The 27,263-nt window shown below is 36.8% G+C and overlaps 2 protein-coding genes across 4 annotated transcripts in view; both read left to right on the forward strand.

Annotated features, from left to right (window-relative positions):
* LOC100355530 (GLIPR1-like protein 1) overlaps positions 1–1,615 on the forward strand; it is a 46,017-nt gene extending 44,402 nt beyond the window's left edge. Inside the window, exons 5-6 of the mRNA XM_070051473.1 lie at positions 1,227–1,409; positions 1,490–1,615. Of these exons, the coding sequence (XP_069907574.1) occupies positions 1,227–1,409; positions 1,490–1,584 (278 nt within the window). The 3' untranslated portion in view covers positions 1,585–1,615. The remainder of the gene's footprint in view (positions 1–1,226; positions 1,410–1,489) is intronic.
* An 8,981-nt stretch (positions 1,616–10,596) lies between these two features.
* The window catches only part of LOC100346007 (GLIPR1 like 2), a 49,164-nt gene continuing 32,497 nt past the window's right edge, over positions 10,597–27,263 (forward strand). The window contains exons 1-4 of one of the 3 annotated variants that reach the window (XM_051845696.2): positions 10,597–10,879; positions 18,732–18,977; positions 22,717–22,820; positions 24,219–24,304. In XM_051845696.2, the coding sequence (XP_051701656.1) occupies positions 10,646–10,879; positions 18,732–18,977; positions 22,717–22,820; positions 24,219–24,304 (670 nt within the window). In that variant the 5' untranslated portion in view covers positions 10,597–10,645. The remainder of the gene's footprint in view (positions 10,880–18,731; positions 18,978–22,716; positions 22,821–24,218; positions 24,305–27,263) is intronic. The other 2 variants (XM_002711343.5, XM_051845694.2) reach the window with 2 other exon arrangements.

Here is a 27,263-nt window from a genome sequence, read left to right on the forward strand (position 1 = left end):
CCATTTGGGGAGTGAACCAGCAGATGGAAAGACCTTTCTCTCTGTCTCTCTCTCTCTCTCTCTGTTAACTCTACCTCTCAAATAAATAAATAAAACCCTTAAAAAAAAAAAAGGATTAGGGGCTGGCACTGTGGCTCAGTGGGTTAACGCCCTGGCCTGAAGTGCCAGCATCCCATATGGGCACCGGTTCTAGTCCCGGCTGCTCCTCTTCTAACCCAGCTCTCTGCTGTGGCCTGGGAAGGCAGTGGAGGATGGTCCATGTCCTTGGGCCCCTGTACCTGCATGGAAGACCTGGAAGAAGCTCCTGGCTCCTGGCTTCAGATAGACACAGCTTGGACCATGCGGCCATCTGGGGAGTGAACCATAGGACAGAAGACCTCTCTCTCTCTCTCTCTCTCTCTGCCTTTCCTCTCTCTGTGTAGCTCTGACTTTCAAATAAATAAGTAAATCTTTAAAAATAAGAGGATTAAATACAATAAGCCAAATAAAGTAGTTTCAGCCATATATAAAATTTCAGTAAATTTTAGCTATTATTATAATTAAGTTCCTCATTATTGTCTATCATTTGATCCAGTTTATATTTTTCCTGGGCTTACCATTCTTTGTAAATATCACATTTTTAATTAATTAATTTAACTTTAAAAGTAATGATAGATTCCCCATGCCTTTGCTATAATAAAAGTCTTAATTTTTTTCCTTACAGTTGTTATATCCAAGCTCTATATCATGCTCTCTACATAAAAAATGATAATATGTACATAAGTATATATATAAATCAATGAGATAACAAATTTCTAACAAAACAGAGGATCCTATTACAATAGTGAACTAGGAAGAAAAATTTGTGGAAAACATGGGGCAAAATTTAGAACAGTGATCATTAAAGAAATGAATGAAATATTTAATGGAGGATTCTGGGTACCCAAAATTCCACAAGAGGGAATTACATTTTTTTCAAGGACGTGAATTGAGCATGGTAGAGTGCCATAAATAAAGTGTTACTTTATATTTTTCCATATTTTATACTTTCAATACAACAGAAATTCTAGAAATATTTGTTGACATATGATAGAGAGCAGCAGAAAGACTTTTAAGAGCTATGGTGTTTCAGTAAGATGCTTTCATTTTCTTAAAAGTTCAAATTATCCTAAATTGACTTGTCATATTCTAAAATCCCAGAAAAAATCAATTTTTTCATTTTATAAGTTCAACTTTTTTAAATTTAGAAATGCAAGAAACTGTTCCACCTGAAACTACACCTACCACTACTACCAGGAAGACAAAGATGAGCACAAAGATGACGACGACGACGACAACAACGACGACAACTACCACCACTACCACTACCACCACCACCACCACCACCACCACCACTCCCCGTACTACTAAAAAGAAAATTACACTTATCTGTATGTATCAAAATATTTCAGTATTCATTTCAATATTTATTCTCCTTGAAACTAAATTGAGCATTGTGTTTTATTGACAGATTATCCACATGGAAAGCCAACAGTGGCCAGAGCACCTCATGTGATTGCATGTAATCTACTGAGCCTCAGCTTTCTTCTCCAGAGAATCTTTTAATAAGACAATAAAGGAACAATTTATGACTAAATATCACTCATCATCAATTTAATTCTCCATTAAAGTTTCTATACTAGTGTATCTAAATGTAATGTCTTACATGTAAAGATAATGCTTTTGATTCAAAAGATACAGTGTGGAAGAATATTAAACACTGAAGTCTTAAAGTGTTTTTTTTTAAAGATTTATTTTATTTATTTGAAAACAGAGTTACAGAGAGAGGTAGAGCCAGAATGAGAGAGAGAGGTCTTCTATCCACTGTTTCACTCCCCAAATGGCCGCAACAGCCAGAGCTGAGCTGATCCAAAGCCAAGAGCCAGGAGCTTCCTCCGGGTCTTCCACAAAGGTGCAGGGGCCCAAGGACTTGGGCCATCTTCTATTGCTTTCCCAGGCAATAGTGGAGAGCTGGATTGGAAGTGGAGCTGCTGGCTCCCATATGGATTGTTGGTGCTGCAGGCCAGGGCTTTAACCTGCTGCACCACAGCACTGGCCCCTTAAGGTTATTTTTGAAGACAATAATTTAGAGTCCCAGGGCCAGCACTGTAGCATAGAGGGTAAAGTTTCTACCTGTGGTGCCTGCATTCCATATGGGAGCAGGATCAAGTCTTGGCTGTTCCGCTTCCTATCCAGCTCTCTGCTATGGCCAGGGAAAGCAGTAGAAGATGGACCAAGTCCTTGGGCCCCTGTATCCACATGGGAGACCTGGAAGAAGCTCCTGGCTCCTGGCTTTGGTTCGGCCCAGCTCCAGCCATTGCAAACATTTGGGGAGTGAACAAGTAAATGGAAGAACTCTCTGTCTCTCGCTCACTCGCTCGCTCTCGCTCTCTTTCTCTGTCTTCCTCTGCCTCTCTGTAACTCTGCCTTTCCAATAAATAAATAAATCTAAAAAAAGAGTCCCAGTCTCCAATTTTATACTAAGAATGTGTTGTCACTTTAGATTTAAGAAACTAAACCTATTTCAAATATTACTTTCCTTATATTCCAATAGTTTCCTTTAACTATCATTAATATCATACAGAAACAAAATGTTATTGAGGTAAGTTTATAGAGTATATAACATGGTTGTGATCAATGGGCAATAAATTAGGGATAAACCTCAAAAAGGAAAGTCATCTAAGTTTAGAAGCTTTGAAATGTTAAATATGCTCATAGAATTGAAATTACATTCTTTTAGGAGATTTTATTTTAAAATGTGCCTGCTATCACATGATGCAAAAAGTATACCTCTTTTTTTTAAGATTTATTTTATTTATTTGAAAGACAGAGTTACAGAGAAAGGTAGAGACAGAGAGAAAAGTCTTCCATCCACTGGTTTACTCCCCTGTTGGCCAAAACAGCAGGAGCTGGGCCAATCTGATGCAAGGAGCCAAGAGCTTCCTCCGAGTCTCCCACAAAGGTGCAGGGGCCCAAGGACTTGGGTCATCTTCTACTGCTTTCCCAGGCCATAGCAGAGAGCTGGATCAAAAGTGCAGCAGAGGGACTAGAACCAGAGCCCATTGGGATGCCAGCGCTTCAGGCCAGGGCTTTAACCCGCTGGGCCACAGCGCCGGCCCTAGAAGTATACCTCTTAAAAGCTATAAAATTATCTGTAGTATAGCTAACATCATCTTTACAAACCAAAGAATTACTCAATTCTGGCATTTCTTCTGGATAAAGAAAAGATAAAGCATTATTCAATTTTAAATATTTATTTTCATAGTAGCTTTTTGTATGGCAATGATGAACTCATAGAAAGAGAAATCAAAAAAGAAATCTCATTCATAATAGCTACAAAAAGATCAAATATTTAGGAATAAACTTAACCAAAGAAATGAGAGTTCTATGATGAAAATTATCAAACACTGATGAAAGAAATCATCAAGGACACAAAAAATGGAAAGATATTCCCTGCTCATGGTTTGGAAGAAGCAATATCATTAAAATGTCTATATGACCTGAAGCAATCTATAGATTCAAGGCAATCCCTATTAAAATACCAATGACATTCTTTACAGAATTAGAAAAAGCAATCCCAAAAATGATATGTTATAACGAAAGACTCAGAATAGCTAAATCACCCTGAATAAAAAAATTAATCTGGAGATATCACCACACCTGACTTCAAAGCATATTATAAGGCTATAATAACTAAAACAGCATGATACTGGCATAAAAATTGATACACAGATCAATGGACCAGAATGGAGGGCCCAGAAATTAATCCACATATATATATAGCCAACTGATTTTTCACAAAAGTGCTTAGAATATATAGTGGTGTAAAGATAACCTTGCCAACAAATGGTGCTTGCAAACCTGGATATATACATGTAGAAAAATGAAATTAGATCCATAGCTCTTACCACATAAAAAAATCAACTCAGATTCCAAAATGGCTGAATAGAAAAAAGACATGCTGATTTTGACAAGGAGAAGATAGATGAAGAAAAATGGAGAGAGTGTGTTCCCAGAGAGGGGCTGGAGAGAAGTTTACAGCAGAAATTCTGCAGAAAGGAGAGGGACACCATGTAGCATCATGGAAAGAACAGATGTGCAGCAGTGAGCAGAGACACCATCCATGACTCCTGCAGTGAGGGGTCTCCACCTAGAGAGAGCTAGGTGAGGGCAAACTATGGCAGCCTACACCACTGGTGAAAATGCATGAGCAAGAACTTTGCAGACCATGCTGACTTTGAGTCCATCCTGGAGCTCTAGCAGGGACAGGATATCCACCAAATCCAGTGAAGGAAAAAGCACATTTCTTTAGGGAAAAATATTCACATTTCCCACTGATTTTGAGTCTGTCTGAGAGGGCTGACATGTGGCGGGGCGAGCACTTAGGATTCTGAGGTGCACCCATTCTCCTAACCTATCATGGGCTCCAGGGCTCAAACTGACAAAGTAGAGCACACACAGGAAGCTTGCTCTGGAAATGACTCAGCTCTCTCCGTGGACAGGGCAGGCTCATGGAGCAGAGAGAGAATCTTCTGTAACCCTGGAACTGTGGGAATCCTGTGACTGCACAATAAGGTGTAATGTGTACCTGGTTCTCTGGGCAATCACTCTGTCTGGTGTCAGAAGTTCAGAGCTCCCTGACTGCCTGGAATCACTGCATAGGGTTCCATGCTCACACTGAAGACTGCACACTTTTGTGTGGTTCATGCTCCAGTGTGGATGAGGGGTGTAGCTACTGTGGGCTAACCCCAAGTCGTGATCACCTAGGAAGAGAGGAGGGAAGGGGGTGATTATGACAACAGGTGTGATCATACCCTCCCACTGGCTGGCAAGAGGAGATCTACTGTATAAATAAGAGAGGGAAGAGGTAGGGAGGTGGAAGCATAGAAAAGAGGGTAAGCATGGTGGGAAGAATCACCATGTTCCTAAAGATGTCACTGTGAAACGTATGAGGCTTGCAACTGCAAAACTGTATAGTTCTTAATACATTTATATGGACTTAGTTCTAAGGGTACACTTTAAAAACTTACCCCTTAAGCTGGGTGGTAAAATAGCACTTTGAGTGTTAGAGTGAGCATGGGGATAGGATTAAGCGATAAAAGTGATCATATAAGGTAGGATTAAGTGTTAAAGTGATCATATAAATAGGACTAAATGTTTGACAATAATAACAGAAAATATTGGAGAAAGAACTGTGGCATAGCAGGTAAACCCACCACCTGTAGTGCCAGCATCCCATATGGTTGCTGGTTTTAGTCCTGGCTGCTCCTCATCCAATCCAGCTCTCTGCTATAGCCTGGGAAAGCAGTAGAAGATGCTCCAAGGCCTTGGGGCCCTGTACCCATTTGGGAGACCAAGAAGAAGCTCCTGGCTCCTGGCTTAGATCTGATCAGCCCAGCTCTGGCCTTTGTGGCCATTTGGGTAGCGAACCAGCAGATAGAAGACTTTATCTCTCTCTCTCTCTCTCTGTCTCTCTCTCTCTGCCTCAGTGTAACTTTACCTTTCAAATAAATAAAATAAATCTTTAAAAAATAGACAATTAAAAAAAAGTGAATGCTCCAACATGGGAAGCAGTCAATACAGCAGACTCATAGAATAACAATCGCTTTAAATAACACTCTGACCTCAGAATCAGTCCTTAAGGCATTCTGGTCTGGCTGAAAAGCCCGTGAGCACATTTCTGGCATAGAAAGCCATGACACTGTGGCAACCAGTGACCCACATGAAGGACCTTGATGGATGAGACCCCAACAGAAAGAAGTGGTCAACAAAGAAGGATGTACTTTACTCTAAAGGGAGGAAAGAACTTCCACTTTGCTCATGGCCTTGTCTACACACAGAAGGAGTCAGTGGATTCAAAAGGCTTCCATACATAGCCTAAGCAGCTTGATGTCATAATAAGAGTGTTAATTGTTAAATTAACAAAAGGAGTCACTGCGCACTAACTTCTCATGCAGGACCTCTGTCCTCAATGAGTTGAATTATGAGAGTTAATAGAACTTGTTCTCAAAGATTTACTTTGTTTTAGTGTATTAAGTAGAGGATATTCTTATGGCTCATAAGCTATAGTTATGTCTAAGTGCTCACAAAAGATGTATCATTCTTGGGGTCTTCTTCAAAGTTAATTTTCTCAAATAAAAGAATGCTTAAAAATAATGTATATATAAATTAAACCTCAGAAAGATTTACTTTTATTAAATAATTTTCCTTATTGTAAAAATAATATTATAAAAATAATCTTTCTGGTTTCATTAGGGTAACAACAGTTAACAATAACATATTGTATATTTCTAAATAGCTAGAAGAAAGACTTGTGAATGTTCACAAAGAAATCTTGGGCGAGGATGTGGCGGGAAAGGCACCCTAAACCACTGTTTGTGGGAATGCAAACTGGTAAAATCACTATGGAAGACAGTTTGGAGATACCTCAGAAATCTGAATATGGTCTTACCATACAACCCAGCCATCCCACTCCTTGGAATGTACTCAAGGGAAATGAAATCAGCAAATAAAAGAGTTATCTGCATCGCCATGTTTATTGCAGCTCAATTCACAATAGCTAAGAAATGCAATCAACCTAAATGCCTGTCAACAGAAAACTCTGGATAAAGAAATTATGGGATATGTACTCTTTGGAATACTACACAGTGGTGAAAAACAAACAATGAAATCTGATCATTTGCAATAAGATGGAGGAATCTGGAAAACATCATACTTACTGAAATAAGCCAGTCCCAAAGGGGTAAATATCATATGTTCTCCCAGATCCTTGACAACTAAAAAAAGCACCTAAAAGGACAACTAACAGAGCACGTAAACGTGAAACTGACATTATGAAAAGCAATGACTTGAATAGCCCTTGTCTTGACTGTCAAGAAACAGTTTTATTATTTATTTTACTATTTTCTTTTTAAACTTAATATCATTGGTTGAACTCTTTAATTAACAAAGAATTATTCTTAGGTGTTTAATTCCAATTGAAAATTGATCCCTGTTAAAAATAAGAGTGGAAATAAGAGAGAGAGAAGACGTACAGTTTGGCATATGTTCCAATGGACTTACCCCTAACGGTAAAGCTAAAAATTTGCCACTTTTTATATACCAACAATGAATAAGTAAAATTTAAAATTAAGAACACAATACCACTTACATTACAATTTAAAAAGAAATATCCAAGGATAAACTTAACAAAATAGATCTTTATAGGGAAAACAACAAAGTTCTGATGGAAGAAATCCAATAACTAAATAAATGAACAGATTATTCTTTTGTCAGACTCCTATGTAAGGCTATATTTTCTTAAGAAATCAGCATTGCTATCATGATCTATATTCAATGTACTCTCAGTCAGAAACCCAGCATGTTGTAGGTATTAACAAACTATTTCTAAAAATTTTCTAGAGAGGCAAAAGACTCAGAATAGCAAGACAATAAAAAGTAAAACTGAGTTGTAGAACTGAAGCTACTCAACTTTAATGTTTACTATAAAGCTACAGGATTCAACACAGAGAAAGGATAGAAAGATAGATCAGTGGAACACACCAGAGAGTTCAGAAGCAGAATCACACAGTCAACCGATCTTTTGCCAAGGAACAAAGCCAATACGATGGAGCAAAGAGTCAACAAACATTGCTGGAACAACCAAGCACCCACATTCAGAAAGATATTCTAGACACAGACCTTAAACTTTCACAAAAAATTAACTCAAAATGTATCATAAATCTAAATGTAAATGCAAAACTATAAATTCCTACAAGATCATATGAGAAAATCAAGAACTTGAATTTGGCAATGACTTTCCAAATATGACATAAAAAAATGATCCATGAAAGAATTAAGAAGCTGAAGTTCATTCAAATTAAAAACTTCTGGTCTGCAAGAGACATGGTCAAGAGAATGAAAAGATACACCATAGACTGGGAGGATATACTTTAAATACATATTCAATAAACAACTACTACTCAAAATACATTAAGAATTCTTAATACTCAATAATAAATGTTTAAAACAGTCAATTTAGAACATAAGCCAAAAACAGTCCATTTAGAAAATAAGCCAAATAGGCCAGCATTGTGGCACAACAAGTTAAGCCATCACTTGTGACAGTCGCATCCCATATCTGAGCTCTGGTTTGAAAAGTCCTGGCTACTCCACTTCTGATCCCACTCCCTGATAATGCTCCTGGGAAAGCAGATCATGGTCCAAACACTTGGATGCCTGTCACACAGATGGGAGACCCAGATGGAGTTCCTGGCCCAACCCCCAAAAAAGTGGCCATTTGTGGAGTGAACCAGCAGTTACAAGATCTCATTCTCTCTCTCTCTCCCTCTTACTCTCCCTCTTTCTCCTTGTCACTATTAATTTCAAATAAATAAATCTTTAAAAACAAAAATAAAAATAGAATAGCATTCTTTACTCTGTATTGTAATTATGTGATAATTCATTTGTAACACTTTTAACTTAAAGCCTCCTGTGGATAAACTCCATGTCTAGCTTGTTTGGCATTTGTAGCTCTAGGTTCTAGCATGGGCTCTAACACATAGGAGATACTAAAGGAATAGGTATTAAGTTAATGAGTGAGATGTTTAGCAACGGAATGGACTGCCCAGGAGATTGTGACTTTCCTATTAAAATTATTTAAGAAGACAATGTGCTAATCACAAGTCAGAGATGTGTCAGGGAATAGATCTAATACATGAGGATAATGACAATATATAAAATTAGTTCCAAATTTAAAATTACATTATTCTGATTATCCTTGAAAACAAAGTCTGTGCCTTGTCTACTGGTCTTTCTCAACTACCTAACACAATGCCTCCTACTACCAGGATACTTCATAAAAATAATGGAAAGTACTCATTATCCTTTAATTCCATTTCCACATGAATTCATATGTACTAAAAAGAATAAAGGCATAAAAGAAATAATCTTGCAACTATCTTCTGCTTGTCAACTGTATGCATTAAAGGTGACTTTTTTTAAAAGGTGATTTTCTATGATTGTTAAAAAATGTTTACTTATTTATTCATTTCCTTATTTGAAAGGCAGAGAGAGTAATAGAGAGCAAGAGACAAAAAGAGAGATTGACCTTCCATCCGTTTTCACTCCCCAAAAGGCTACAACAGCCACGGCTAGGCCAGGCTGAAGCTAGAAGCAAAGAACTCCATGTCAGGGGCCCAAGTACTTGAGCCATCTTTCACTGTCTTCCCAGGTGCATTACAGGGAGCTGCATTAGAAGAGGAACATCCCAGACTCAAACTAGCACTCTGATATAGGATGCTCATAAAAAAGCAGATTAATCAACTGCACACAAGGCTGGCAGCAAAGATGACTTATTGAAGCATTTTTATTTTAGATAGTTTTGGTCTACCAGTTACAATGCTTTCTTTATGGAAAAATACTGCTTCAATGTCAATGATTTTGAATAGATCTTAATGCTAATAAGCACAATTGCAATATTCAAATGTGTACCCCAACACAAGTATGTGTTTTGTATTTCATGATTAGAAATTAAAAAGTTTACAAACAAGTTTTTCTTGAGCAAAATGTTTGGTAAAAAGACCAGGAAAATTTTTTTAGGACACTAGTCATTTTAGTCTGAAGGAAAAAAATGAAAACAAAAATGTTAATGCAAGGATTCATGAAGAGGAAAGGTGAATAATGATCATTCAAGGCATTCATATGTCACTCATGAAAAACACAGCAATATTTTAACCTTGTGAGAGTTTAAAACCCAACCACCACCACCATGAGCTTCTCATGCTTCATTCGTTGTTTGGTTTCACACAAAAATTCATTAAAAAATGGAGAGGGCTGGGTGTTTTCCCTAGCAGTTAAAATTCCCCAAAAACCATATCGGAGCACCTGGATTTATATCCAGGTTCTGGCTCCTAACTCCAGCCTGCTGGTAATGCAAATTCTGAAATACAGTTGAGATGGCTCAAACGGTTGGTTTCCTGACACCATTATGAGAGACCTGAACTGATTTCCTGGCTCCCAGCTTCAGCTTCTGCCCATCCTGGGGTATCTGGCAGGTGAATCCGAAGATGGGAGTTCTCTCTCTCTGTCTCCCTCCCTCTCAAAGGAAGAAGGAAGAGGAGAAGGAGGAGGGAGGGGAAGAAACAGAAGAGAAAAACATCTCAAGGAGGAAGTTAAACAGAGTATTTTTCTATGGGAGAGGAAAAAAAGGCACATCCTGCACCAAATTCCCAACTGAACTGGTAAGGAAAAAAAAACAAAAATGAACTGAATTTTTAATCAATGTCATTGGAGAATGATTATTTCCTCTTGCATAATTATAAGGTGCCTCAGACACCAGCATTTACTGTGCAAATGATAGCTCATCAGTAAATGACACATCCTTTCGTGTCAGAAATGACTCTGCATAATGTTTACCTACGTTACTTTGGTGAAAAGCTCAAATTCATCTAACTAAGTCTCTTTAGTTTGTTCCACACACATTCATCACCACTTACCAGCCTGGAATTTCCTCCTCCCACCGGCTCCCTCCTCCCCACTTCCTTTTCCAGGGGAGGCGCCTACAGGGTTTCCCTGCACCGCCCCTTAGATTGGCAGGGCACAGGGGCATGTCTGCGCGTGCGCACTGGCCTTTCCTTGGCCAGGCACCATGGAGGCTCCTAGGCCCTTTGGCGGGGAGTGGTGCTCCTATTCGCTTCCCCTGGCTCTAGGGGGCGTTTTGAAGCTGTGGCTCTGTGAGCTGTGGCTCCTGCTGTTGGGTTCGAGTGTGAACGGAACGTTTTTACCACACGAAGAGGACGTAGACTTCATCAATGAGTACTTGGAGCTTCACAATGAGATCCGGGGCAACGTCGTCCCCCGAGGGGCCAACTTACGCTTCATGGTGAGGCCAAAGGCGGTGTCCACGGCCCGCTCCCACGAGCCTTGTCACCAGGAGGGCCTTGGCTCACGAACGCCTGGGTCACTGCTCCGAGGCATGAGTACCGCCGAGAAGGGCGACTTTAGTTCAGGCTGAGAACAGTTTGTGCACTTGAGAAAAAAATCCTCACACCTTGATTCTGTGCAGGACCCGGAGTAAGGTGAATTATCTACTTGAAAGGAAGAGCAACTGAGAGAGAGGAAGGGGTAGAGACAGAGAGAAACAGAGATATCTTCCATCCTAGCTCTCTCCCCAAGTGTAACCAATAGCTAAGTCTGGGTCAGGCCAAAGTCAGGAGGCTCTAACAGGTAGGTCTCCCTCATGGAGGCAGAGGTCCAGCAGTTGAGCCATCTGCCACTACCTTCTCAGGAGCATCACCAGGAAGCTGGACTAGACGCTGATCAGCCAGGACACGAACCAGAGCTCAAACATGTGACCCTGGAGTAATAGGTGGGGACTTAACCAGCTGCACCACAATGCTGGCCCTGTTATTTTGTTTTTAAACACCAAAAACATTTAACTGTATGAAATATACACAACATAAACTTCATCACTTTAACCATTTTTAAATATCCAGTTCCGTAGCATTAATACATTCACACTGTTGTACAATGATCACCATTACCCATCTCCAGAAAATCTTTTATGTACCCTAACTGAAACGCCATACAATTGAGCACCATGTCATTAAGCTCCATACCTGTCAAATAATGACTCCCCCTATCTCCCCTTCCTCCTGTACCTGGGTACTAGCATCCCATTTTGCTTTTAAACACCAAAAACATTAATGTATGAAATATACACAACATAAACTTCATGACTTTAACCATTTTTAAATATCCAGTTCCATGGAATTAATGCATTCATACTGTATGTATGAGTGACTACTCAAGGTAACTCATAAATGACATTATACCATATTTATATTTGTGACTGGATTATTTAACAGCATAACGTTTAAAAAGTACATCCATAATGTAGAATGTATTAGAATTTTCATCTTTTTCAAAACTGCATATTATTCCATTGTGTGTATATGTCATATTTTTAAATTCATTCATCTGTCAGTGGACATTTGGGTTGCTTCCACATTTTGGTTACTGGGAATAATAACTGTCAACTTGTGTGCAAATAACAACTTGTGTAACAATAACAAAATTCTTGCTTCTGCTACGTCCAAGTATATAGCCAAAACTAGAATTGCAGTTCTCTCATATGGATGGCAAGTATTCAACTGCTGCCTTCCAGAGTACCCGAGTAGAGCCAGAACTCAAATCCAGGAATTGTGATATGGGATGCAGGTGTCCCAACTGATACCATAACCACTAGGTCAAACATTCACCTCTATGCTTAATTTTTCAAAGAACTGCCATTCTGTTTCCTGCAGTGGCCACCTCTTTACCACTAAGAATGCAGTTTTCAAATTTCTCTACCTTTTAGCTAACGCCTGTTATTTTCTGGTTTTCTGATGAAAGCCACCTAGTGGTTGTGAAGTGATATCTCATGGTGGTTTAATGAATAATGATGTTAACCATCTTTTCATATGCTTGTTGTACCGTTGTTTATCTACTTTTTCTTCACCCATTTTTGTTAGCGTGTTAATATTTTGTTGTTGAATTATAGAAATGTTTATGTATATTTTTAATTTAATACATATAAAATAGAGGATTTGCACATATTCGCTCCATTCTGTAAGCTGTCTTTTTGCATTCAATGGACAAAATATTTTATCTTTGATGAATTCTAATTTATTTTTCCTTGTTGTCTTTGCTTTAGGTATCATATCTAAGAAATCACTGCCAACTTCAGTATCATAAAACATTTCCCCTATGTTTTCTGAAAGTTTTATAATTGTAGCTCTTGTTCTGTATATGAGGTTTTTGATACATTATGCATTAGTTTTTGTATATGGTGTAAAGGGTCCAACTCAATTCTTTCCTATGTAGATATCCAGATTTCCCACCATCATTTGTCGAAAAGACAATTACTTTTATGAACAGAAATCATTTTCTCATAAATGCAAGGATTTATTTCTGATTCTCGGTTCTACTCCATAATTTGCATGTCTTATACCACACAGTTTGATAAGTATACTTTTGTGATGCACCTAATTTCTCCTTCCAAGCTTGTTCTTAAAGAAACTTGATCCCTTCCAATTTTTTTCTTTTTCCAGACTATTTTTTTGCCACTTATGTTCTGTTGAGATTCTGTTTGAATTTTTAAATTTGAATTTCTGCAGAAAACATCATGGAGATTTTTTTGACAGGAGTTGCATTGATTTTTCAAGCATTTTGGTAGTATAGACATCTTAGTAAGATTAAATTATCCAATCCATGAATATAGCATGTGTTAGGACTTGTTACTATCTTCTGAATTTCTTTAGTAATGTTTTATAGTTTCAGTATGCAAGTCTTTCCTCTTTGGTTAAGTTTATTCCTAAGTACTTTATTATTTTTGAGGCTATTGTGGTGGACTCACTTATCTGATTTTTTGTTTGTGTTGATTTTTCAACCTGCTACTTTGAATGAATTTGTTTATTGATTTTAATTGTTTTTTGTGGAATATTTAGGTTTTTCTACAAGTTAGATTCCTGTCATGTGTGAATTAGTATAATTTTACTTCTTTGTTTCCAGTTGGGATATGTTTTATTTCTTTTTCTTGCCTGATTGCTCTGACTGAGATTTCTGATCCTGTGCTAATTAAAAATAGCTAAATGGCATTATTGTCTTGCCTTCGATTTTAGGGGAAAAGCCGTAAATTGTTTACTGTTAAATATGATAACAACTATGAATTTTTCACATTTGGCTCTCTTTATGTTGAGGTAATATTCTTCCATTCTAGTTTGTTAGATGTTTTTATCATGAAAGAATGTTGGGCCTTGTTAAATACTCTTTCTGATCTGTTAAAATTATATGAAATTTTCTTACATCATATTAATGTGGTTTATCTCATTTATTGATTTTCATATGTTAAACCATCCATGCATCACAGGAATAAGTCTCACATGGTTATGATAATCCTTCTAAAATGTTTATTGGTTTAGCTTTTTATATTTTTCTAAGCTTTTTGCATCAATATTCATAAAGGATATTGATCTGTAGGTTTATTTTCTTGTGTCTTTGTCTGGTTCAGATATCAGGGTAATTCTGGCTTTATAGAATGAGTTGGGAAGTGTTCTTTTTCTTTTTCTTTTTTTTTTTTGAAATATTTTGAGAATTGATGTTAATTGTTTATTTTTAAAAATGAGAGAGAGAGAGAGATCAATCTCCTATCCACTGGTTTACTCCCCAAATGCTGGCATCAGCTGGGGCTGGGCCAGGCTGAAGACAGGAGCCAGAGAACTCAATCTACATTGGTGCAGGAATTTAACCATTTAAGTCATCATTTGCTACCTTTCAAGGTGTGTTAATAGCTGGAAGCTGGATTTAGGAGCAGACTCAAGACTTGAGCACCAAGCATCCCAAGTAGTGTCTTAGTTAGCCAAATGCCCACCCCAGTTATTTCTTAATGTTGCATAAAATTCACCAATTAAGCCATCTGGTCTTTAGGTCTTTCTTTACCAATAGAATGTTATTACTGATTCTGTCTTCTTAGTAGTTATAGGTCTGTTTAGATTTGCTGTGTCTTCATGATTTAGCCTTGGTAGTTCACATGTTTCTAGAAATGTGTCCATTTCATCAAAGTTATCCACTTTTTTGGCCTACATTTGTTACATTAGCATTCTCTAATAATCCTTATTATTTCTTTCTTTTAAAAGATGTATTTATTTGAAAGTCAGAGTTACAGAGAGGGAGAAGGAAGAGACTCACAGAGAAAGAGTTATCTTCCATCTGCTGGTTCACTCCCCATGTCGCCACAAAACCAAGAATGAGTCAGGCCAGGAGTCAAGAGCCAGGAGTTTCATGGGTGGCAGAGACCCAAGCACTTGGGCCAAGTTCTGCTGATTTCCCCAAGCCATTAGCAGGGAGCTAGATTGATAGTGGAGCAGCTGGACTCAAGCCAGCACCCATAAGATATAAGCATTACAGTTACCAGCTCAACTCACTGCACTACAATATTAGCACCACAATCCCTTTTGTTTCTATTAGAAGAGTATCTGTATCTCCTTTTTAATTTGTTGTTTTAGTTATTCATCAAGGTATTTGCCTTTTTGGGACTGGATTATTTCACGAAGTATAATAGTTTCCAATTGCATCCTTATGGAATCAACCCAGATCTCCATCAACTGAAGACTGGATGAAAAAATTATGAAATTTATGTACACTGTGGAATATTACACAGTGGTAAAAAATGAAATCCTGTTATTTGCTATATCATTGTATTAAATATGTGTTGTATTAAGTATCTGCTCTTTGAAAATTTATAATTAACTTCATTATATAATCTGGAAATGAGGCTTTTTTTATTTAACATTTTTATTTATATATATATTTATTTGAAAGGCGGAAAGAGGGAGAAAGAGAAAGAGGAAGACATACACACACACACACACAGAAAAAGAGAGAGAGATCTTATATTCTCTAGCTCACTCTCCAAATGCCTGCAACAGCCTAGGTTGGGCTAAGCTGAAACAAGGAGCCCAGAATTCAATCTTAGTTTCCCACGTGGGATACTAATGAGAATTCAACAGGTTCTGAATGTACTCTTTGAAGCTAGATTACAGTTTCAGGTTAAAAGAACCTCCTGGGCTGGAAACGCTTTTCTGGTTCGTTATTTCAAGTGAGAACTGAACGACTAGGTCCCAGACTGGAAGTCTTTCTTCCTGACTGTGTGTTCTGAGGGAGAATTCACTCTCTGAGTCTTAAACTAGAAACTTTTTCCAGACTTACTGATGAAGTCTCCTTTGCTGCATTTGATCCTGATTCTCCTGTGGGAACTTATCAGTTTACTGAAAACCCCTCTTCCTTGAGCCCCTCTTCTGGTGCTTTCTTTCTTGTTGGCGTGATTTTTACTAAGGATCATTCGGAACTTCAGTAGCCTCTTTGTGAAACTTAAGCTCTTTCCAAAGTGACTTCTCTAAGACCTCTCCCTTCACAACACTACTCCTCCTCCCTGCTTTTTACCACCTTTGATCTTCCCTTAAGTTCCTTTGAATCCCTTGATACATCCGCCTTTGAACCCCTATCTCTTCCATCTCTTCATCTGCCCTGTGAGATAGTTCACCTCCCATTCCAGCCTCTCAACACCGTATAGTTCTTTGAACGGTAGTTCTCCTGCCCCCATTGGGGACTTTCAAGGGACTCAGGGACCACCAAAAGCCACTCCTTATAGCTGAAAAGAGCTGAAAGAAATGATGAAAGATGGGTATGGTTTTGTTCGGACACATGAAACTTCTCTCCTTTTCTCTTAAGCCATCCATCGCTTTAAAAATGCAAGTTCTTTGATTTCCTTTATAAAGACAAGTGAAACAATTATGTTTTTCCTTGCCTCAGTTTATCAAAATAGGAACTTTTATGGAGTATTTTTATTATCATGGCAGTGATTATCTATATGACCAAAATATGAATCTGCCCTTCTTAGAACATAATTGGCAACACTGTTTACATAACCAAGACTTTGACAAGAATGTCATATTTGATACTGATGCAGAAAATTATATTTAATTAGATGGTTTTAAGGAATTAAGTTTTACTTTATGGAGCCAGTGCTTAGAAAATCCTCTTGGAAAATTGGACAAGAATTTGTTTTACAGAGGTCCCAGCTTTAGAGATGAGTAAGGAAGGTCACTTCCTGGCAAGCCCAAGAACCTTAGGATGTAGGGGACCTAGAAAAGAGAGGAATTTATCAAAATAAAGCATTGCAGAAAAAAATCCAGTGGTGAGTTCTTGCTTAGCTTCCTAGCCTCAAGTGCCTTTTGAAAATCAAATCTGAAATTTCTTTTGAGAACTTCCAACAAAACCTATTTTTAAAAGGCCTCTGCAGGGGCCAGAATCATGACATACCAGATTAAGCCTCCACCTGCGACACTGACAGCCCATGTGGAAGCCTGTTCAAGATACAGCTGCTCCACTTCCAATCCAGCTCCCTACTAATGTGCCTAGAAAAGCAGCAGAAGATGGTCCAAGTGCTTGGTCCTGTGCTACTCACGTAGGAGACCTGGAAGAAGTTCCGGGCACCTGGCTTCGGCCTGGCCTAGCCCTGGCCATTGTGGCCATTTGGGGAATGAACCAGTGGATAGAAGATTCTGTCTCTTTCTCCTCCTCCTCCTCCTCCTCCTCCTCCTCTTCCTCCTCCTCCTCTTAACTCTAACTTTCAAATAAATAAAAAAATAAATTTTTAAAAGGCCTTTGCAAGTCTATTACTATGCTTTCTGCATTAAAGTCAATAATGAAACCAAATCTAATGAGACCAGACTTATTTTGTAAAGCAGAATAAACTGACGTTAGCTCATTTTTATCAAGAAAGGAGTGACTACAAAAAATACTTTCATGTTTCAGTGGAAAACTATAGAACATCCTTGTGGGTTATTGGATTTTAATTGTTCATTGTCCTTGAGGTTATAGAACCTACATGTAAACCAACCTGGATCCTGTCATCTTGCACATTTTGTCAATTCTTCTTGTTTCCTCTAATGTCTGACTACAACTCTGCAAACTAACGTTTCTAATTGTTACCATATCTTTCTGACTGGAGTCACTGAGAACCAAAACCTGACTGGCCTGATCAAAAGAAGCCCTGTGAGCTGAAGCTGGATACTTCCCTGCTCTGCTCCAGGAAACAGCCAGGACTACGATACTGATGTCTGTGCCCTCACTGCAGACAGGCAAACTGCCCACCAGGAAGTTTGTAGGACTATCACAGTTGTCCTTACTCCATCATCTAAAGATGCTTTTGGGGCCCACATCTAGAATATATATATATATACAGAGAGAGAGAGAAATGCATATCTAGGCACTTGGGCAGCCTGCACTTGGGGAGGCAGTTCTTGAGGGAATATTCTGAAGATCTTATGTGTTTATTTTCTATATTGTATTTATATATAATCCATGGAATTAAGAAATTTCTAAGTCTTAGTATTCATTTTCAGAATTGTTTACTTATAAATTTGCTGTAACATGTACTTTTTATTTTTGTCTAATTTTTTGACTTTTTGAATGTTTTATTTTTGTTATGTTTAAATAAACAATGAACTAAATATCTTCTAAATAATGATAAAAGTACATATTTCTAGAGTTAGTAATAAGAGAGCAGCATCTTGTGATGTTTTCTCACATGTCTGGAAACTTGCATACAACTTTATATGTGCTTGTTTATAACATTTATCAGCTATCACCATGTATTAAAATGTTTAATTATATATAAGTGTTATATCTATATATAATTGATAGAGTACATATATAAATACATATATTTACAGAGATAGGTAGAATGTCTTATTCTAACAATAGCAAAGTGAAGACAAGATTTATAATAATTTCTCATATTATTCCTGACAATACAATATTTTTATATAAGCAATGGACAATAAACAATTCTTAGATAAATATTTTAAATTGTTCTAAGTAGTTCTTAGATGCATATTTTAAGTTGGACAAAGCATGAAATTTAAAATATATATTATGAACCAATTGTATGAAAAATACTGTGATAATTTTTGTAATCTGTCATTCTAGTATTATAAATATGTGCATGATCATTTGTCTCAGGAAGTAGTCCTTTCATTTATTATTATCTGAAATTTTCCCCATGGAAATTCAACAAACAAGTCCGATAAGTACAGTTAGTTAAAATTGTTTTCCTTATGATATTTAAAGAAAAATTATTCAGAACACAATGATCTTACTATTTCATTTACTTTGCTTTTTTTTTTTTCCAGACTTGGGATGTAGCTTTATCACGGACAGCTAGAGCATGGGGAAAAAAATGTGTGTTTAAGCGTAATACTCACTTAGAAGACGTACAAATGGCCCATCCTACATTTTATGGTGTTGGTGAAAATATGTGGGTTGGCAAGGAAAATGAATTCACTGCAAGTATTGCTATCAACAGTTGGTATGCAGAGAGGAAAAATTATAATTTTGAAAATGGCAGTTACTCTGAAAACTGTTCTAATTATTTACAGGTATTTAATTTATAATTTTAATTATTAATTTATTATTATATTAATTATTAATTGATTTATTAATGTATTAACTATTAATACAGTACCCTTAACTGCCTAGTTTGATTATGTTTCAAATAGATGAGTTAATGGTAGATTTATTACTTATAAAATCAAAATTCTAATTACTCCTATATCATCAAAATGTCCAATAATTCCATATATTATGTGAATCATGCGATTAAAATATTCTTTTAAATAATGTAAATACAATTTCCATACACAAAGATGCAGCAGACTTTTCTAAAAATTTTTCATACTGGGAAAGGAAATGGGAAACTGATAAATAAAAATTATTTATAAACTATTAACCATAACATAAGTAAAAGGTGGTGCTTTTACATGAATCACTATAAACATTCTACCACACAGGTTTTGATTAAAATACTTTAAATGCAAACTAATAGTAGTATTTCTGTACCTCAATTCCAACAATCTATTGTGACACTTATACCCCAGGAATATTGATTTATTTTTCATTTCCTATATACATCTTTACCATGTTGCATAACACACAGCTTTATAATTATTTATCAATCTGTTAATACACTGAGGGCACAGACTTTGTCTTGTCACCCCTATATTCTCAACACAACAACATTATTTAGATATTCAATAAATACCTATATTAAACATCTGTATTAAAAATCTAGAAATTACTGAATGAACCACAAAATTTATTTAAAAGATGATTATTTTTCAAGCAATAGATCTTGGTGTTATGTTTTATGTAAAACTTAGAATTTTGGAATGTGTTCATGTTGAATTCATATCTTTCTTTCTGTTCCACCAAATTAATCATGCTTTAAAACATTTTAGGTCACTTCTTTCTTCTTCTAGAAAGCTATAACGGTTTTCCATTGTCTTTTCATATTAAAGTTAGATTTCTTAGTATAACTTAAATACTCTCAGTAAACTAATCAAATCTACTCCTTGGCTTACTGCTATACTCTGTATCTTTTACTCCTTAATTCCAGTCCCCTGGAAATTCTTGTTTCCTGCATTTGACCTACTTAAATCCACTTCAACCTTCACATTCTATTTTCTACTATTTTTTTAAAATAATTTTTATTTTATTTGAAATGTAGAGGGATACATAGAGACAGAAGCAGAGATCTTTCATCAGCTAGTTCATTCCCCAAATGCCCACAAGAGCTAAGGCTGACCCAGGCTGAAGTCAGAAGCCTGGAACTCAATCAATGTCTTTCACGTGGGTGGAAGGGATCCAAGTATTTGGCCCACTGTCTGCTGCCTCCCAAGGTGCACATTAGCAGGAAGATGGAGTCAAAAGTGGAGCAGGACTCAATCCTAGGCACTTTAATATGGGAGGTATCCATCCCTACTGACATCTTAACTGCCGCATCAAACATCCATTCCTATTCTGTATTCTTTTCATCTATCATTCTATTTCTCAGACCAAAAACAAAGAAGAAATTAGAAAAACTAAAAACAGGGGCTTACACCGTGGCAGAGTGGATTAAGCTGCCAACTGAAGTGCTGGCATCCCATATGAGTGCTGTTTCAAGTCCTGGCTGCTCCACTTCTGATCTAACTCCCTGCTAGTGCACCTGGGAAAGCAGTGGAAGATGGCCTAAGTGCTTCGGCCTCTGCACACACATAGGAGACCTGGAAGAAGCTCCTGGCTCCTGGCTTCAGCATGGCCCAGCCCCAGCTTTTGTGGCCATTTGGAGAATGAACCACTAAATGGAGGACCTCTTTTTTTCTCTCTCTCTCTCCATTCATCTCTCTCAAACTCTATCAAATAAATAAATCTTAAAAAAAAAAAAAAAACCTAAAAGCCAGATTTGAGATGTATGGGATACTATAAAACAACCCAACATATAGGTCATATAGGCATTACTAAAGGTGCAGAAAGAATCGATTAGAATAGCTATTCCATGAAATAATAGCAGAAGACTTAACCTAATTTGGAGAAAGAAAGGAACATCTAAGTACAGGAAGCACACAGAACTCCTAACAGACACGACCAGAAAAGATCTTTACCACTACACATTATAGTCAAGCTTTCAACTGTAAAACATAAATAAAAGATTCTAAAAAGTACACTACAGAAATGAAGGTAATTCCTTCAGAGGATCTCCAATTAGACTGACAGCTGATTTCTCACCAGAACTCTACAGGCTAGGAGAGACTGGAAAGACATTGTCCACATCCTAAAAGAAAAAAAAAATTGTCAACCCAGAATATTGCACCCTGCAAAGTTATGATTTATAAAAGAAGGTGAAATAAAGATTTTGCAAAACAAACACAAATTGAAAGAATTAGTCACTACTTCTCCAGCCTTACAAATGATACTTAAGGATATGCTACACACAGAAAAAAGGATAGTCATTATTATTAAAGAATGTGAAGGCAGAAAATCTGTAAAGGTGCAAAGGAAATCCAAAGCAAAGAGTAGAAATATTTATGAAAAATGGCAGGGCCAAATCATTACTTATCAATAGTAACCTTGAATGTAAATGGCCTAAATTCTCCAATTAAAAGATACAGAATGGCTGAATGGATTAAAAACAAGACCCATGTATCTGCAGGCTGGAAGAAACACAACTCACCAACAAAAATAGAAACAGACTGAAAATGAAAGGATGGAAAAGGATATTCCATACTAACAGAAAGCAGAAAGGATCAGAAATTGCTATCCTAGTGTCAGACAAAATAGACTTTAACACAAAAACTTGTAAAAGAGACAAAAGTTATAATGTAATGATTAAGGGATAAATTCAATAAGAAACATGACTATAGTAAATGTATATGCACCCAGTGCAAATTTACCAGGCTTCCTAAAACAAATATTAATGGACCTAAAGGGAGATATTGAATCAAACTTTTAAAATCATTACAGTTCAATGTAAATATACAAACATAGAAAAAAAAAACAGAAATGATTCCTATTTCTCCCATGGAGTGTAACAAAGTAAAACAAAGAGCTTTTTGTAGTTATTTTTGTTTTTGTTCTTGTTTTGTCCACTTGGAAGTACTGGGAATACTAAAGTCACACAGAAAATTTCTGGAATGACTTCATTATCCCCATCTTTTTCACACCAATTCAAAACGTGAAACCAGATTCTATTTATATTTTTCTTAATGAAAAACCCAGACTTTTTTTTATCTTGTACTAGGATTTTCTCAACAAAAGGAAGATTTCTGAAAGCATTCGGTTATTCTCTACTCTTGTATCTCTTATTGATGTCTTCTATAGATATACTGTCCCTCATTTTTATCCTTTTATGCATATTTTATCATTTTATCCTTCTATGCACAATTTCCACTTCTCTAAAACTTTTTCTCCTTTTGTCCCTATCTTCCTCTTTGCCAATATTCTAGAACTTTCTAAATACTCAAAATGGAGAAAATTGATTAGTCAAGTGTGACTTTCTAAAGCATTATTCTGGATAGTGCTCTCAAACCATTTTTCCTAAGATAGTATATTGGTAGAACCTATTAAAGTATTTCTCTAAACACAGTTTTGTAAATGCTGCCCTAAATCTATGATAACTCTCTACCCATGTCTAAATTTTTAAAAATAACAATATTTATAACCGTACATAGGGAAAATATATAGTTTATATTCCTTTAATTTCTTGACCAAAGGATCTGTATAAATGAATATTATTATTTATAATATGATAGTGTAAATGTGAGGAATTAAATGTTATATTTTTTTTAATTTTTATTTTAGCTAGTTTGGGACAGCTCTTACAAGGTTGGTTGTGCTGTTACTCCATGTTCAAAGATTGGAACTATTATACATGCCGCAATTTTCATATGCAACTATGCTCCAGGGTAAGTTACTTTAAATTGATAGAAGAATATAAACACACACTGAGAATATTTCAATATTAAATTTTCTAGCTTTTAATACATTCTTTTAACTATTGTGTGACATATAAGAGAGTTAAATATAAGATGCTAAAGACTTCATATTGAAATATTTTCAATTCCATAATGAAGTAATGTTATAACTTAAACATAACTGACATTACTTATAGACTAGCAAAGTATTACCCCCAAACCTTAACTTTAATGTTATTTTATATCTACCATAGGATTTAAAGTATTTTCCAAAATATTAAAATATTCTCCCATATATAATAATAAAAGTTCAAAGAAAGTAAAATTAGATGTGTTTAAATTCATGTGATAGAATTGTTTCAAGAATTCTGTTGGTTTGGGAGCAGGAAGGACAATATTAATTGATCATTCTTTGGAGATTGCATTATTAACTGATGATAACCTCAAATGTATAAGGAATCATAATACCTCAGAAATAGGAAGCATTCCATTTAATTTGAAGGAATCGATGTATTTTCTCACTTCTCGCCTCAGTTCTGCATGATGAATTAGACCAATTTTGTAAAATCCTATTTATATCTATTTGCTTGTATATGTATTTATGCATTTTATATAGACTCCAAAGAAATATGTGCATCTGAATTTTTGGCAATAGGTGTTTCAGGATTTTGTAAAATGTTAATATAATTAATATACTGTTTCTACAGAATGTTTTAAACATTTGTGCAAAGCAAAAATCAATTATAACACATTCTATCAATTTTTAAGTATTTCATTTTATTTGAAAGGCAGAGTTATAGCAAAAGAAAGAGGAAGAAACAGAGAAAGATAATCCATCCATTGGCTTACTCCCCAGATGGCCACAATAGCCAGGGATAGGTCAAGCCAATCCAGGAACCATGAGCTTCTTTCGGGTCTTAGATGTGGGTGCAGGGGCCCAAGCACTTGGGCCATCCTCCACTGCTTTCTCAGGCACATTACCAGGGAGCTGGATTGGAAGTTGAACAGCCAGAACTAGAACCAGTGCCCAGATGATACCGGTGTTGCAGACAGCAGCTTTACCTGCTATGTCATACCACCATGCCAGCTCCTAACATTCATTTTTGAAGGATACATTTTGCTACAAACTAAAGTAAAAGAAGCTTTAAAATTCACTCATATTTAACTTAGAATACTTGATTTAAAAGACATTGGAGTTCCTTTTAGAAGAGACTTTTCTGGGGATGTGAAGTGAGGGTTGGAGAGAGTGCATCTCCAATTTAAGTACTGCCTTCTGTCTGCTTCCCTAGTTAAATCATATCTTAAACTAATAGGTAACTGTATTTTTAAAAGACATGTAAAAGTTGAGACTTTTTCTGATTAAAATATTTTCTGCTTTTTATTTTGTAGAGCAACTCTGACAAGAAGGCCTTATCAACCAGGACTATTTTGTACACATTGTGGCCCTCGTGACAGATGTACAGATTTTCTATGCAGTAAGATAAACAGAATAATTTATATGTAAAAGGGAAAAAATATTCATGATGCATAGGATAAGAAGGAAAATGAAATGATTCAACACTAGTTTTTCATTGTTCTGTTAATGTTGGTCCTCTGATCCTATGGTATTTTTCTGTTTGGAAGGTTAAAACAGTATTGTGTTTAGATTTTTCTAAACTGAAGAGCCTTTGGTACTTTATCATACCCATATTCCTTCTAAGCACATATCAGAATGTCAGAAAACTGGCACGAGAACCTACCATTTTACCCTGAAAAGCTTCACAGTTAATTCCTAAAACAGCAGCTTATTTGACAGGGCAATAGAATAAGATATTCTAAAATACTCATAAAAATAAAAGAAAGTTAAGTAGCAAATGCTTAATAGCTTTTTGATTTAGCATCCCCCTACCACTCTAAGGAACTAAAATTCAAAAAAGAAATTCAGAAAGCAAAAAGTAGAAAATGCTTGATCAAAATTGTCTTTTAGTTTTTCCCAACATAAGAACATATATTCTAAAATCATAACCATACCTGTAATGTACAATACCTAGAGGAAAGTGGCAGTGGATAAGGTCAGACGGTAAGAAAAGAACATATTTTGCTTTTGCACTGAGAACTAGTGGACTGTTTCATCATAACACCACTACTGAGGTGAATCCCTCCTAACATCTCTGCCCTTGCTTCACCTGAATCAAGATGGAAAGTCTTTCTCTGACTCTTCCCCTTCTCTTCCTGAAAAATTCAGCCCTAAAGCCATTAGGCATGTCAGTCGGAAGCAGGCATCTACAGGGAGGGACAAACAGATTGAATGTTAGCAGGACAAGGGTTTCACACAAGCTGCTAGGGGGCTGGGGAGGCAGCCTAACTGGAGTAAAGACAATGTCCACACAGAGGTGTGGGAAGTCAGAACCCTTATGGAGTTAAGTGAGTGTCTCTGTGTAAGTGGTCAGGCTTGGGCTGTCAGAGCCTGAGCAGGATGAAGATTTATCCATGCAGGATGTCTCAGCATGTGGTGTCTATGCCAAACAAAATAAGGACAGTGTCAACACAGGATGGGAGGGAGAAGCCTGGCAAAGGGCGTTTCAGTGTGAGCAAATGAGGATGACATTCTTTGAGAGAAGGTCTGACACTATTGGAGCCCAAGCAGAATGACAAGAGGATGCACATATAGGGGTGGACTGATAATAATGACAAGAGGATGCACATATAGGGGTGGACTGATAATAGATACTAGAACTTAAGCAAGTTAGAGGAATCTATGCTTAGGGACGACCTTACAAGTAGTGTCAGAGTACAAAGTAGTGGAGCAAAAGTTCTCTGTAGGGCAGATGGACTGGAATGGGTGCAGTCAGAGCCCTAGTAGCTTTAGGAAGGAATCTATACACTGGAGAATTAAGGGCTGAATTTCAGAATCTGAAATGGTGGGCAGGTGTCTAAGTAGAAGGACAGCCTATATGTGGAGAGATTAAACATAGGACACTGAATTGAAATGAATTTTAGGGGCCAGCATTGTGGCACAGCATGTTAGGCCACCACCTGTGACTCCAGCATCCCAAGTCAGCATGCTTTGAGTCCTAGCTGCTCTGCTTCCAATCCAACTCCCTGCTGATGCACCTGAGAAAACAGTGAAGAATGGTCCAAGTACTTGGACCCCTGCCACCCAGGTGGTAGACCAGGATCATCTTCTAGGCTTCAGCCTGACCCAGCCCTGGTCATTGTGACTGTTTGCAAGTGAACCAGTGGATGGAAGATATCTGTCTCTCTCTCTCTCTCTCTCTCTCTCAGTCTCTGTAACTCTGCCTTTTAAATAAATAATCTTTTAAGATAAACATAAATAAAATGTTTTCAGTAAAATTGATTTTATGTAAATAGAAAATTTTAATATATTTATTCCAAATATTGCATAGAACATACTATGCTAAAAAATCTGCATCATTTCTTAAGATTTTTATGTTTATTTGCAAAGCAGAATGATAGAGAGAGAGAGAGAGATCTCCCATCCTTTGGTTTATTTCCCAAGTGACCACATCAGTTCAGGCTGGGCCAGGCCAAAACCAGGAGCCTAGAACTCCATCCAGATCTCCCATGTGGGCACTACGGACCCAACCATTTGGACCATCTTCTATTGCTTGCATATTTAGCAAGGGCTGGTTTAGAAGCAGAGTAACCAGGACTTCAACTGGCTTAACCTACTGCACTATAACACCCTGCTCCACAACATAAGCCCTGCACCCTTTATTTTTATTCTTTAAATCTGGCCATTTGTATCAGTCTGATGTGGGATATCTGAGCCCAAGCACAGTGAGAAGTCACCATATCAGGGAAGTACTAGAGGCTGTGATCAGAGATGGGAAGCATACTGGGGACTGACTGAGTAAATAGATAAATTAAGGATAACAGGCTCAGGTTTTTGATTGCTATAGAATGGAGTAAAAATAGGTAAAGGAAGAAAGCAAGCATGAATATTGTGGTGCTGAATTGGAATTACAGTTTCAGAACTTTAAGATTTCAACAAAAATAAGTGTAAATGTTGTATATGCATGTATCTACATCCACATATTCCCTAACTCTGAGTGGGCCTTGGAGACCCCAAAACGCTGGGCACGACTAGCACCTAATCTTGGTTTCTAAATGCTATTCTACAAGAAGGAACCAGGATTGATTGAAGAAAAGGCTGACTGATTCCAGAGCTTGGGCAAGGAAAGTGTAAGTTTAATCCAGAACATCTTTTTATACTTGAAAATACAGAAGTGCTCAAAGAATGATGGAAACAGATAAGAAAAAAGACACAGATGTCATCTTAAAGTTCTTTCGCCAGCCAAATCTGGGACAATATGAGCGCTGAAATAATGGTAATAGTAATCAAATATAACCCATTGGATGAAGCAAAAAACCATTCATACAGATGTAAAATAGTAAATGAATACATCAAAAATTTGATGAGAGTGGCCGGCG

The sequence above is a fragment of the Oryctolagus cuniculus genome, chromosome 11, assembly GCF_964237555.1.
Source record: "Oryctolagus cuniculus chromosome 11, mOryCun1.1, whole genome shotgun sequence".
NCBI classification, from domain to species: Eukaryota; Metazoa; Chordata; class Mammalia; order Lagomorpha; family Leporidae; genus Oryctolagus; species Oryctolagus cuniculus.